This window comes from Notolepis coatsorum, assembly GCF_963971535.1.
Source record: "Notolepis coatsorum genome assembly, chromosome: 20".
In the NCBI taxonomy this organism is placed as follows: Eukaryota; Metazoa; Chordata; class Actinopteri; order Aulopiformes; family Paralepididae; genus Notolepis; species Notolepis coatsorum.
Genome location: NC_140184.1, coordinates 12420672 through 12435113, shown reverse-complemented (window position 1 = coordinate 12435113; position 14442 = coordinate 12420672). Strand labels below are relative to the sequence as shown.

Genomic DNA, 14442 nt, shown 5'->3' with positions numbered 1-14442 from the left:
CCCACCCTTCCTGGTTGTTGCGTACTTTCCCCTACTGTTGGTCCGGGAGACCGGAGACTGTCACATGCTTTCCTCCGACGCATGTGCAGCCTGGGGCAGGCCAACCTGGCCGCGCAGGTTCTCACCGGGGAGAGTGTAGCGTGTGGGAGGCCACACTATCTCTCCTCAGTTCCAACCCTCGCTGAGCAGGCGCCCCGACCGAACTGTAGGGGTCGCTGTCCACAACGCCCAGGACCCACCCTTCAGCTTTCCCACCCCCTGATACAGCCAATTGTATCAGTGTGAGAGGCCAGCCAAGCTGATAGCAACGCCGGGAGCTGGATTCGAACAGGCGAATCCTAGTGTCTCCCGGTGTTGGTGACGAACGTAATCTCCGTGCGCCACCTGCCCCCCCCGGCTGTGTTGTATCTTTGTCCTACTGGTGGTTGGCTGTGTTGTATCTTCGTCCTACTCGTGGTTGGCTGTGTTGTATCTTTGTCCTACTCGTGGTTGGCTGTGTTGTATCTTTGTTTCTATATCAGAATCTGTTTCTATATCAGAATTGTTGCTGAACGTATATCATGGCTGTTCACATACAGTATAAGCGAGATTTACTCTGTGGCTATTGTGTTGTCACTGTGGTGCTCTGTGTCTCTGAATCTGTTTGTTGTTGCTTGTTGACTTGGCTGCTGTGCCTAATATACTACAGCTGTTTCTTATTCCAAAGCGCAGTCATGTCTTGTCTCTTGGAATACAAGAATGTATTATCTGAAGGCTGTATTAGAAGACTCCTTCTTTTAACAAACAACAGGGAATAAAGTGAAGCCACTGAACCCCCCAGTCAGACGGAAATTAGAAAGCAAGTCAAGCTCCCGTCAGACAGAAGGTGAGTTATACACGGCATGTAATCCTGGCCCTAATTCACTCTTCACTCAAGGTTGTACACCAGCAAGTTTGGCAGTAACATACTGTACAGCTGCTCAGGACCTTGTCGGGTGGGATTTTCCGATATATATCTTCAACGAATACATACACTGTCAAGCCTGTTTTACAACAAGCAAATGCTGTATTTGCATGTCTTGTACCCTGTAAATAATCATCTTTGTCAAGATTCAGTCTTGAGACCAGGAGGTTTGTCAGAATCTTCTTTGCGATATTGTTTGTCGTCGACCATCAGTAGTTATAGTGCCTGAGTGCAATGGTTTGGGCTTGAAGGGTCTTTCTCTACAATCAGAGGGCCTTTCAGAGTGTGTGTGTGTGTGTGTGTGTGTGTGTGTGTGTGTGTGTCATTCTGGAGAGTAATGAGGTGCTTCAGTGTCTGGGGTGATGATTATTATTGCTTGTTGCAGAAGAGAAGCACATTGGGGGCAAAAGGAGTTTGGAGTGGCCTCCACTAACCAGACTCAATCAGTTTTAGAATTAACATGCAGATGGGGCCCTGTGTGTGGGTGTGCGTGCGTGGGTGTGCATTTACACGTATGCACTTGAGATGAGGTGAGTCTCTTTTCCTCTGTTAGCAGTGTGTTTTCATATATACATGCTAATGCTATTGCCGGCCACCATAACCTCACTCAAAGCTTCAATAAATTGAAGCTTAAAAAAGTGTATTGAAATTCAATAAACAACCTGAAAAATGACAAATGAAACGTTGTATAGCATTTTTTAAATGTTCTCTGTGTATGTGTATTAAAATTCTTTATGATAAATATAATATATATATATATATATATATATATATATATATATATATATATATATATATATATATATAATATATTATATATATAATAAATTATATGAGCTGAGTCTCTCACCTGTTATGAATGATTTGTATTATGTATCATGTATTGATGAATGATTTGTATTATGTATCATGTATTGATGAATAGTTTATCAGTCATTTACGAAGCTTTTTGCGGTACCTAATCTAAAGTTGCAACAAATAACAATCTCTAAACATTGCTTAAAGGAACACGCCAACATTTTAGGAAATTAGCTTACCGTCTTCTCCAGAGAGAGACAAGAAGATAGATACCAGTTTCCTCTCTGTGTGTTCAGTAGAAAGCTATCTGGCTGCATGTTAGCCTAGCTCAGCATCTTCCCCCAGGCCATCAGAACATTGAACACTGAACTCTCCACACACAAGTACACATGAGCACACACATACACACACACAACACATTCTGCATTCGCTCACACACAAACGGTCACTTTACACTAAAGGGAAAGGACACTTGGAACGAGGAAAATAAAGGTCACTTTAAGGAAAGAACTGATGTGGTTCTTGTATAGTATAGTTTAGAAATAGCAAGTATAGCATAAGGATATAGAGTAAAAACTGTATATTGTATAGTAGTGTACATAGGACCCAGTGCCTTAATTCGTAGCTAACATTGTATTGCATTATCTCAGGACTTTAGCATGTCTATTTTATCATGCATATTTTATGTCTATTTTATTACCTGTTTATTATGTCGATTTTATTATTTAGTATAATTGCACAATCAAAGCGGGCATGGCCACCCGAATTTCACTGTATGCCCTGGTATGTACAGTATGTGACAAATAAACCTCTTGAATCTTGAATCTTCAATCTTAGCCCAATGAATGGAAGCGGACATGGCTAGGCTAACATGCAGCCAGATAGCTTCTAATGAAAGCACAGAGAAAAAACTGGTATCTATCTTCTTGTCTCTCTCTGGAGAAGACAATAAGCTAATTTCCCAAAATGTTGGCATGTTCTTTTAAGGTTATTTGTGGTCTACCTTTAGTTCCTCACCTGTTAAAAATGTAATGCAGAGAGACTTCCGGTTTGCGACGTTCTGGTAAGCAGCCACATGAAAGAAATCCCAGTCAATGAATATCAAAAAAAGGAAGTAAAACAATTCAAAACGAAATAAAAAGTGAAGATTCGAGGACAAAAGAAAGAAGGAAGAATGAACACGAGGACAAATGAAAGAAAAGCAACCCCAGATGAAGTAAATACCCAGATGGAAAAGACTCAACACGAGGCAATGATGCAACAGGTAGAACAAGCTATTGGGACACTGAATGTCAGTGCAGAGAAGCTACAGGCTAACATACAAACTAGCTTACAAGCTAACATAGAGGCTAACCAGGCCACCACGCAGATTGGATTAGGAGCAATGCGGAGCATACAATTTAACACTGAAAAATCCAACGGAGGTGGCAATGAAGCGTCGGAGCTATGTAGAAATAAAGAAAATTCAGAAAAAGAAAGGAACCAGGTCCCAACAACGTGCAGGAGGCGGCGAGGGACACGGCGAGGAGAGGATGGAAGGTGCCGGGAGGGGAAGGATAGAGGCCTACGCTGACGCAGAGGATGGAGAGGGAGCACAGGTGGACCAGAACCGAGAGACGAGGATGAGGAGAGGAGGACGGGAGGAGGAAAAGAGGGGACCTGAACCGATTCAAAGCAGATCAATGAAGAACGACAAAGGGACACGAGAAAGGGGCATGAAGGGCCACAGTGATCCAAGGAAAGATACAAGACAAAACCAACGTGGAAGAGTACCCAATACAAACATACACACGGGGGACCTGGGGATGAGAATAGACGCAACAGAGGAAAGATAATTGATAATTGTTACCCCAAGAAGTATAAAACTATAACACCAGAATTTAGAATAATTAACACTATGATTTACAATACACACGTTATAGACAAACTATTTGAAATTTATTTTTAAAAGGGACACGCTGATTAGGAAACATGTACAATAGAGAGCATCCTGACCGGCAACATCACCTCCTGGTTTGGGAATAGCACTGCACAAGACCGTAGCAGACTACAAAGAGTGACACGTTCAGCCGAACGCACAATTAGAGGGGGGCTTCCCACCCTCCAGAACATTTACAACAAGCGGTGCAAGGGGAAGGCTAAGAGAATTATTAAGGACTCGAGCCACCCGAACAACTGCCTCTTTGAACTGCTGCCGTCAGGCAAGCGATACCGGAGTCTTATGGCGAGCACAGAAAGACTCAGAAGGAGCTTCTATCCCCAGGCCATCAGGCTGCTAAACGAACAATAATCGCTAAACGAACAATAATCACTATGCAACAACCATCAAATGCACACAGCACACACACCCACACGCACACACTCACTCAAACAAACAACACACTGCAGCACCCACTCTCCACACTTTAGATCACACAAACACACTTACACTTTATATTTATTGATAAAGGATTTGCACTACAACTCGTACACCTACTGTGAATTGTACCTAAACTGCACCTCGTCCATTTATGCCTTGCACTATATAGTATTGTATATTAGTACACTGCACAGTATTGTATATTGTATGGTAACTACGTCTACGAACATTGTACATATGTCTAAACTGAACACTGTGACCTCTTTTTTTACTTCTAATTTTTACTATGTCTTTATTTCATACTTATCTTGTCATGCACAGTCTCTGGAGCGCAACAGTAAGAAGCATTTTGTACAAAAGTATTCTGTACTTCTGTATGACAACTATTAAAGAAACTTGAAACTTGAACTTGAAACATATTGGGGAATAATACACGATGGACTTGTTATGGTTTGTAATGCGACCCCAATTGCACGACACAGACAGGTATTCAGAGTTAGCCAAAACCAAGGGCGTATTTATTAAACAACAGAAAAAGGCAACACCGTTCCTTTAAGGGTAAATTTCACTAGAGTCCAGGAATCATGAACAAAAAATGCAGCACTGTTCCTTTAAGGAAAAAATTTACGTGAAGAAAAACGAGTCCTCTCAAGGCAAAAACAGTCAACGTAATAATGTCACGGTTCGGAGTGCCGTCAGTGAAGGACTCACCAGGGGGCAACTGCCGAACGGGCAATTCAAAAACACGGATCCCAGGAAAGAGAGCGAGCGCCCAGGGAAAACATCCATGGGACGGTGGGGAGCGATGCAACGTTTCACACAGGAGACACAGGAGTATACGGCACAGGGAATCTCCACAGGAGCGGGAGGACGCCGCCGACATCTCACACAGGGGACGCGGCAGTAGGACACAGGGAATCTCCACAGGAGCAGGAAAACACCGCCGACATCTCACACAGGGGACGCGGCAGCAGGTGGTAGGATGTAGGTGGCACGACGTCTCACGCCGGAGACGCGGCAGTAGATGGTGGTAACAAGATGACCCGGCAAGGAGTGGAAGGGAGTCTGCAATACTTGTACTCTCATCCGAGCTGATTGCAAACTCCTCTCAGGTGCGTGAAGCAGAAAAGCGGCACGCCCCCTCGTTGGGCAGCATGCAGTCCTTTCCAGCCCTCACAGTACCCCCCCCTCCACGGGAGCCACCCGGTGACCAGCCAGGCCCGCAGGGGCGGGAACGCTGGAAAAAAATTCAGAGAGGCACCAGGGAAACTGACCTTGCTAGCTGAAGGGGCAGTCCTAGCAGTGGGGAACAGGGTAGCTATCTGGGCATTGCTAGCTACAGGGCCTATGCTAGCTGTAACGCTACATTAGCATAGAGGCTGCGCTAGCTGCCGGAGCTAGGCTAGCAGACAGGGCTGGACTAGCATGAGAACACATGGGGTTAGCTGCAGGGGCTAAGCTAGCAGACGGCTGGACTAGCTGAGGAAGCCGGTTAGCTGCAGGGGCTAAGCTAGCAGACAGGCTGTACTAGCACGAGAACACATGGGGTTAGCTGCAGGGGCTAAGCTAGCAGATGGCTGGACTAGCTGAGGAAGCCGGTTAGCTGCAGGGGCTCTCTCATACACCGTCTGTGCCGGCTGGGGTCGTCGACTGGCCGGGTCATACTGTTATGGTTTGTAATGCGACCCCAATTGCACGACACAGACAGGTATTCAGAGTTAGCCAAAACCAAGGGCGTATTTATTAAACAACAGAAAAAGGCAACACCGTTCCTTTAAGGGTAAATTTCACTAGAGTCCAGGAATCATGAACAAAAAATGCAGCACTGTTCCTTTAAGGAAAAAATTTACGTGAAGAAAAACGAGTCCTCTCAAGGCAAAAACAGTCAACGTAATAATGTCACGGTTCGGAGTGCCGTCAGTGAAGGACTCACCAGGGGGCAACTGCCGAACGGGCAATTCAAAAACACGGATCCCAGGAAAGAGAGCGAGCGCCCAGGGGAGCGATGCAACGTTTCACACAGGAGACACAGGAGTATACGGCACAGGGAATCTCCACAGGAGCGGGAGGACGCCGCCGACATCTCACACAGGGGACGCGGCAGTAGGACACAGGGAATCTCCACAGGAGCAGGAAAACACCGCCGACATCTCACACAGGGGACGCGGCAGCAGGTGGTAGGATGTAGGTGGCACGACGTCTCACGCCGGAGACGCGGCAGTAGATGGTGGTAACAAGATGACCCGGCAAGGAGTGGAAGGGAGTCTGCAATACTTGTACTCTCATCCGAGCTGATTGCAAACTCCTCTTAGGTGCGTGAAGCAGAAAAGCGGCACGCCCCCTCGTTGGGCAGCATGCAGTCCTTTCCAGCCCTCACAGTACCCCCCCCCCTCCACGGGAGCCACCCGGTGACCAGCCAGGCCCGCAGGGGCGGGAACGCTGGAAAAAAAATTCAGAGAGGCACCAGGGAAACTGACCTTGTTAGCTGAAGGGGCAGTTCTAGCAGTGGGGAACAGGGTAGCTATCTGGGCATTGCTAGCTACAGGGCCTATGCTAGCTGTAACGCTACATTAGCATAGAGGCTGCGCTAGCTAGCTAGCTAGTTCCAAGTCAGCCAGAAGATCCTTAAGAACTTCTACTCATGTACAATAGAGAGCATCTTGACCGGCAACATCACCTCCTGGTTTGGGAATAGCACTGCACAAGACCAAAGCAGACTACAAAGAGTGACACGTTCAGCCGAACGCACAATTGGAGGGGGGCTCCCCACCCTCCAGAACATTTACTACAAGCGTTGCAAGGGCAAGGCTAAGAGAATCATTAAAGACTCCAGTCACCCGAACAACTGCCTCTTTGAACTGCTGCGGTCAGGCAAGCGATACAGGAGTCTCAAGGCGAGCACAGAAAGACTCAGAAGAAGCTTCTATCCCCAGGCCATCAGGCTGCTAAACGAACAATGAATGAACACTACACAACAACAACCACCAAACGCACATAGCACACACATCCACACGCACACACTCACTTTAAACAAACACACTGTAGCACCCACTCCACACACTTATAGCACACACCCACTTTAAACAAACACACTGTAGCACCCACTCCCCACACTTTATATTTATGGATGAAGGATTGCACTACAACTCGTACACCTTACTGTAAATTGTACCTAAAATTGTACCTCATCCCATTTCTGCTTTGCACTAGATAGTACTGTACATTAGTACACTGCATAGTATTGTGTATTGTATATTATATGGTAACTCAGAACATTGTACATATGTCTATACCGAACACTGTGACCTCATTTTCTTCTTCTAAATTCATGCTATATTATGTTATTATGTTATTTGATACTATCTTGTCTAGCACAGTCTCTGGAGCGTAACAGTAAGAAGCATTTTGTATGAAAGTATTCTGTACTTCTGTATGACAACTATTAAAGAACTTGAACTTGAACTTGAGCTGCCGGAGCTAGGCTAGCAGACAGGGCTGGACTAGCATGAGAACACATGGGGTTAGCTGCAGGGGCTAAGCTAGCAGACGGCTGGACTAGCTGAGGAAGCCGGTTAGCTGCAGGGGCTAAGCTAGCAGAAGGCTGTACTAGCATGAGAACACATGGGGTTAGCTGCAGGGGCTAAGCTAGCAGAAGGCTGGACTAGCATGAGAACACATGGGGTTAGCTGCAGGGGCTAAGCTAGCAGACGGCTGGACTAGCTGAGGAAGCCGGTTAGCTGCAGGGGCTAAGCTAGCAGAAGGCTGGACTAGCATGAGAACACATGGGGTTAGCTGCAGGGGCTAAGCTAGCAGACGGCTGGACTAGCTGAGGAAGCCGGTTAGCTGCAGGGGCTCTCTCATACACCGTCTGTGCCGGCTGGGGTCGTCGACTGGCCGGGTCATACTGTTATGGTTTGTAATGCGACCCCAATTGCACGACACAGACAGGTATTCAGAGTTAGCCAAAACCAAGAGCGTATTTATTAAACAACAGAAAAAAGGCAACACTGTTCCTTTAAGGGTAAATCTCACTAGAGTCCAGGAATCATGAACAACAAAGAATGCAGCACTGTTCCTTTAAGGAAAAAATTTACGTGAAGAAAAACGAGTCCTCTCAAGGCAAAAACAGTCAACATAATAATGTCACGGTTCGGAGTGCCGTCAGTGAAGGACTCACCAGGGGGCAACTGCCGAACGGGCAATTCAAAACCACGGATCCCAGGAAAGAGAGCGAGCGCCCAGGGAAAACATCCATGGGACGGTGGGGAGCGATGCAACGTCTCACACAGGAGACACAGGAGTATACGGCACAGGGAATCTCCACAGGAGCGGGAGGACGCCGCCGACATCTCACACAGGGGACACGGCAGTAGGACACAGGGAATCTCCACAGGAGCAGGAAAACGCCGCCGACATCTCACACAGGGGACGCGGCAGCAGGTGGTAGGATGTAGGTGGCACGACGTCTCACGCCGGAGACGCGGCAGTAGATGGTGGTAACAAGATGACCCGGCAAGGAGTGGAAGGGAGTCTGCAATACTTGTACTCTCATCCGAGCTGATTGCAAACTCCTCTCAGGTGTGTGAAGCAGAAAAGTGGCACGCCCCCTCGTTGGGCAGCATGCAGTCCTTTCCAGCCCTCACAGGACTGATATGAAGGAACTACAGGATTACATGTGACACACAATACAAATAAACATGAGCATAAAAAAGACAAATTCAGAACATTGACCGGGAGCTCTGAGGCCGTCCACAGAACGAATGTTGGACTTATATAGTGCACACTTCGCCACTAGGGGGAGCCCTCTCATTAGGAGAGCCATTACTCCTCACCCTTCCAACGGGGAACAGAGGGATACGATTAAGATCCTCTAACACCATGGGAGCACCAATATTGTCTTTTTTCTTTGAGTTATGTTAGAATCTGAGTTATGTTAGAATACAAGCGGGCAGAAAAGTGGCAATTTTTTTACTTGAACTTGAGGACTGCATACTTTTTTTGCAAACCAAAACAACATACTTTATACTTGCACTGTATAGCACATGCATGAGCCTGGTCTCTTTTGAAAGATGACATTCTGAAGTTTCTGATTCCAGAAAAAAAATTAACTTTTAGTGCTAACGTAACATAGGTCTGAACTTGAGTTGTAAAAAAACTTGTTACTCAAGTTTTTCTGTAGTAGTTAGTAGTCCAGAGGTAGTATTTCCCCAGAAGGTGGTATGGCTTACAAATCCAGACGGAGCCATAGCCTGAAGCCTCATGTAGTACATATCCAAATTTCATAAAGATCCATTCAGAAATGAGTGATTAGGAGTGATTTTGGTAAACTGTGTACAAAGAAAAACGAAGTTTTCTCATAGAGTTCAATTCATTCGGCTGTTTTGCTCTTCCTGTTTTCGTGTTTCTTTGTGTTTTTTAATTTTTTTTATTTAGATCCCCATGTGGGGTATCATTGGAAAGCCACACTCATTGGTTACAACAATCCACAATCATTTTCGAGATCGGATCTAGATTGACGGAACTACTGCAGCCTGAGTCGGGAGTGGTATTTTGCGCAATAGACTAATAACTAGTTACTCTAATCTGATAACTTTTTTCAGTAAATAGTAATCTAACTTGTTATTTTTTACAAGCCAGTAATCTGATTACAGTTACTTTTCCAAGTGGCTGTGCATTACTATTTAGTTACTATTTCATAATGCTGATGATAAGAGAGACAGGGGTACAGTCAGCTAGACCGGAGATGGGACGTGCGCTCGCGCACCCACGCACACAGCCACACACACATGTTTACGTTCATAGCTGATTTTAGAATGGCTTCAGCATGAAGTTAAATCAACTATCCAGTTCGTTTTATAGTGTACTTTGGCTACTTGAGAGAGAGTGAGAGAGTGAGAGTGAGAGAGAGAGATTCATGTTACGCGCGACTTGCGGAGTACACACTGAGTCCGTTGTCTCAGAATGGATTTGGTAGAGAGAGAGAGAGGTAGAGGTAGAGGTAGAGAGAGAGAGACTGGATAACGTTATCACTTACCTAATGTGAGACGGGTGATGTGCAAAAAAGACGATGACTTTGTAACCTAGTTACTTTCAAAGTAACTAAGTTACTTTGATAATCAAGTAATCAGTAAAGTAACTAGATAACTTTTTAAAGGAGTAATCAGTAATCAGTAATCAGATAATTTTACAAGTAATCTGTGGCATCACTGGCCTGGCGGTTGGGCGAGGGCGGGTGGGGGCTCTGGGTGCTCGGCTCCGCGCATGGTGGACCAGGATATGGGGGTGTTCTGTTTCTCGGGGAGGAGGGCGGGAGGGAGGGGTTTCTCTTATGGGGGTCAGAGCGGCTGAGCTTTGCCCAGTGGGGTCTTGTGTGTTGCGGGGTCGGTGTGCGTGGGGTGGGGCTCTCGGTGACATGGGAGGTAGCGGGCTTGGCTCAGTGGGGGGGGGGGGGAGTCCCCTTCCCTCCCCTCTACTGGGCCTGGCCCAATTAATTCAAGGAACCCGTGTCACTGAGTGCTCGGCCCCGCGTGGGACGGACCTGGGATGTATGGGAGCCCTATTTAGGGGGGGGATGGTGGGAGGGGGGGGGGGGGTCCCTCTTATGGGGGTCTGGGAGGCTGAACGCAGCCATATTCAAGGGGCCCATGTTAGTGTGTTGTTATGTTATTGATGTCATTGTAGGTATTGTGTGTTGTATGTCTGTAAATGTTAATACAAATTTAATAAAAATAATGTAATGCATCTGCTTATGTATGAATCAATGATTTACTAGTAATTTACAAAGCTTTGTGCAGTCCCTGGTCTACAGTTGCCTACAAATAACAACAATCTATAAACATTACATAACCCTTTCACTACCACACTACAGACGGTTAACCTTTCACTACCACACTACAGACGGTGAACCTTTCACTACCACACTACAGACGGTTAACCTTTCACTACCACACTACAGACGGTTAACCTTTCACTACCACACTACAGACGGTTAACATGTCACTACCACACTACAGACGGTTAACATGTATGTGGAGAACGTCGCCGACTCTGTGTCCTTGTTGATTTATAGTAGTTGTATGTGAACAGAATGTCCCAGACTCTGATCTTCATCCTCCCTCCTTCATCATCATTTAGATGATGCCAAAGCCGACGAGGCCAACTCTGTCACGGTGGTCGAGCCCTCCACCTCACAGCCCCCGAGGACCGGCGGGACCACGGAGCGGCCCGACAAAGCCACGGTAACACAGAGAGACGGTGGCGTATTAAAATATGGATGCGTGTGCCATTTTTTTTTATGGTTGCCAAGGTTAATAGGACTGTTTAACCCTTTGTCGTGTGGCAGTGAAAGTAATAATCTCAACCATTTTCAGATAAATAAATGTCTATTTTGCTATTCTCTATCGCCAACTGATATAGCACAATAGTGATTCTACCTATAACCAGTTCATTCTATTCTTCCATCCATTCTATTCAGGACATTACTGTTCTAAACACTGGTGTCTGGCAGGACATTACTGTTCTAAACACTGGTGTCTGGTAGAATATTACTGTTCTAAACACTGGTGTCTGGTAGAACATTACTGTTCTAAACACTGGTGTCTGGTAGGACATTACTGTTCTAAACACTGGTGTCTGGCAGGACATTACTGTTCTAAACACTGGTGTCTGGCAGGACATTACTGTTCTAAACACTGGTGTCTGGCAGGACATTACTGTTCTAAACACTGGTGTCTGGCAGGACATTACTGTTCTAAACACTGGTGTCTGGTAGGACATTACTGTTCTAAACACTGGTGTCTGGCAGGACATTACTGTTCTAAACACTGGTGTCTGGTAGGACATTACTGTTCTAAACACTGGTGTCTGGCAGGACATTACTGTTCTAAACACTGGTGTCTGGTAGGACATTCCTGTTCTAAACACTGGTGTCTGGCAGGACATTTTGATTGATTGATTGAAAATTGTATTAACAGATTGCAGAATGGGTACAATACAGTACGGCTCAATACACACAATTGTTAAGGGCAGACCAGATGCAGACCAGAGAAATACTTTCGTCTTGTTTACATCAGGGTCCCCCATTTTCAATTAATCATAATTAGAGTTCTAAACACTGGTGTCTGGTACCAAGGTTAATGTTATGGTTTGTAACCGACCCCGATCGCACAACACAAGACAGGTATGAGAGTGAGCCAAAACAGGGCATTTATTTATTACATAACAAAAAGCGGCACAGTCCCTTTAAGGGAGAACACAAAAACACTAGAGTCAAAGAAATATGGAAAATGCGGCACTGTGCCTTTAAGAGGCGAACAGGCTAAGGGACTAAGGCTAAGGGACAGGGCCAGGGCTAAATGTCAAGGACCAGGACAGCGGGGGCCTGGGCACGGAGATCCTCCTCGGATGCTGCAGACGGGCAGCGCAGAACAAAGGGGTCCCAGGGGACCGGGGCGAAGAGACGCCATCCTCCTGTGGAAATAGGGAGCGATGCGCGCCGTCTTGACGTCTGGAGTGGGAACACCACTCCAGGCCTGGCACGGAGATGCTGCAGACGGGCAGCGCAGAACACAGGGGTCCCAGGGGACCGGGGCGATGAGACGCATCCTCCCGTGGAAATAGGGAGCGATGCGCGCCGGCTTGACGTCTGGAGTGGGAACACTGGAAAACCCCCCGTAGAGAATTAGAGAGCGAAGACGGTGTCCCACTCCAGGCAAACGGCGACAGGTGGTGATGGCTGGCACGTCGTCTCACGCCGGAGACGCGGCAGGTGATGGTAACGTACAGGATGGTAACGTACAGAACTCCATGAACACAGAGTGTACACAGATACAGAACGAACACAGAGTCCAGAACACAGAACGACCCGACAAGGACTGGAGGGGAGTCTGCAACCTAAGTACTCTCCAGCAGATTGCAAACTCCCAACAGGTGCGTGAGGGTAGAGGAACAGAATGTCCAAGGGTGGGGGCTGGTGAAGAGTAGAAGGCAGGCAAAAGTTCTCACAAGGGTGGGGGCTGGTGAAGGAGAGTAGACAGGGAATGTCCAAAGGTGGGGGCTGGTGAGGAGAGGACAGGGAAATAAGGTCCAGGGAAACAGGCGAATCCTCACAGTTAACCTTTCACTACCACACTACAGAAGGTTAACCGTCTGTAGTGTGGTAGTGAAAGGGTTAACCTTCTGTAGTGTGATTGTGAAAGGGTTAACCCTTTGTCATGTGGCAGTGAAATGGTTCATCTTCTGCATTGTCGCAGTGACAGGGTTAACCCTTTGGTAGTGTGGTAGTGAAAGGGTTATTAACAGGTATCCGTGCCATCCTCTTCATTTGCCTGGTGGTCAAATGTGATGATGTCGTCTGAGATGCTAATGAAAAATAATGTTACCTGTCAGAATCCTTAAGAAACACACAGAAGGTGGCAGGACACCTCAGTTCATCATCTAATGACAGCGGGTTTTATAGCCTCTATGCCAGGCTCAATCATGTAATGGGTTCTTTAAGGGCCTGTGACCATCAATCTCGCATACAGACCTGATGTCAATATGTTTTGTCACTGGCCTACTCTACTCTACTCTATCTGTGTTTCAATCTATTTTCTCAGTTTGAGCAGCGTATCCATCAAGATCAAACGTAGGATATGTTTGGTTTTGCATAATTTCTCCATATTCTGGTTAATTTTTTTTTTTAAATAAAGTGTTATATATCCGGAAGTAATCCATATTTCATGCTATCTATATTTAATACAATAGATATATGAGAGGATATTAGACTGCATGTAAGCCTATAGCCAAAGTCTATAAATTGTGAGATTGAGTCATGATTTGCAGTAGTAAACAATTCATGGGCAGTCGTCAGACCAGCATGGACTGCACCTGGTCCAAAACCAGCATGGTCTGCACCTGGTCCAAAACCAGCATGGTCTGCACCTGGTCCAAAACCAGCATGGTCTGCACCTGGTCCAAAACCAGCATGGTCTGCACCTGGTCCAAAAGGTCCCAGTGCTTGTCCCATGGTCCCATGTCACCATGTTGTCGTCGTCGTCGTCGTCGTCGTCGTCGTCGTCGTTGTTGTTGTTGTTCACTTTCAGTTCAATTAATTCAGGAAATGGATTTTCGTTCCAATTCAGATGCTGAAAATAATTTGGCATGAAAAGGATGTGATATCCAACCCATTGACAAGTAAATGATAATGAATGTTCCATCATCAGCAATTCAATGGGAATTTCTGTTTAAATTTTTTTATTGGTTGAATTGAAAGTTAATTGATCCAAATGCTGTTATTGATGGAACTTGAGTCTAACCCTTACCCAACTTAACCCTTTCACAACCACACTACAGAAGGTTAACC

At 46.2% G+C, this 14442-nt stretch overlaps 1 protein-coding gene across 1 annotated transcript in view; it reads left to right on the top strand.

The window, feature by feature from the left end:
* Window positions 1–14442, top strand: part of LOC311247303 (sodium/potassium/calcium exchanger 1-like) — a gene marked incomplete at both ends in the record, with an annotated part of 46325 nt that overhangs the window by 16589 nt on the left and 15294 nt on the right. The window contains one exon of the mRNA XM_084337662.1: window positions 11235–11338. Coding sequence (XP_084193788.1) covers window positions 11235–11338 — 104 coding nt within the window. The remainder of the gene's footprint in view (window positions 1–11234; window positions 11339–14442) is intronic.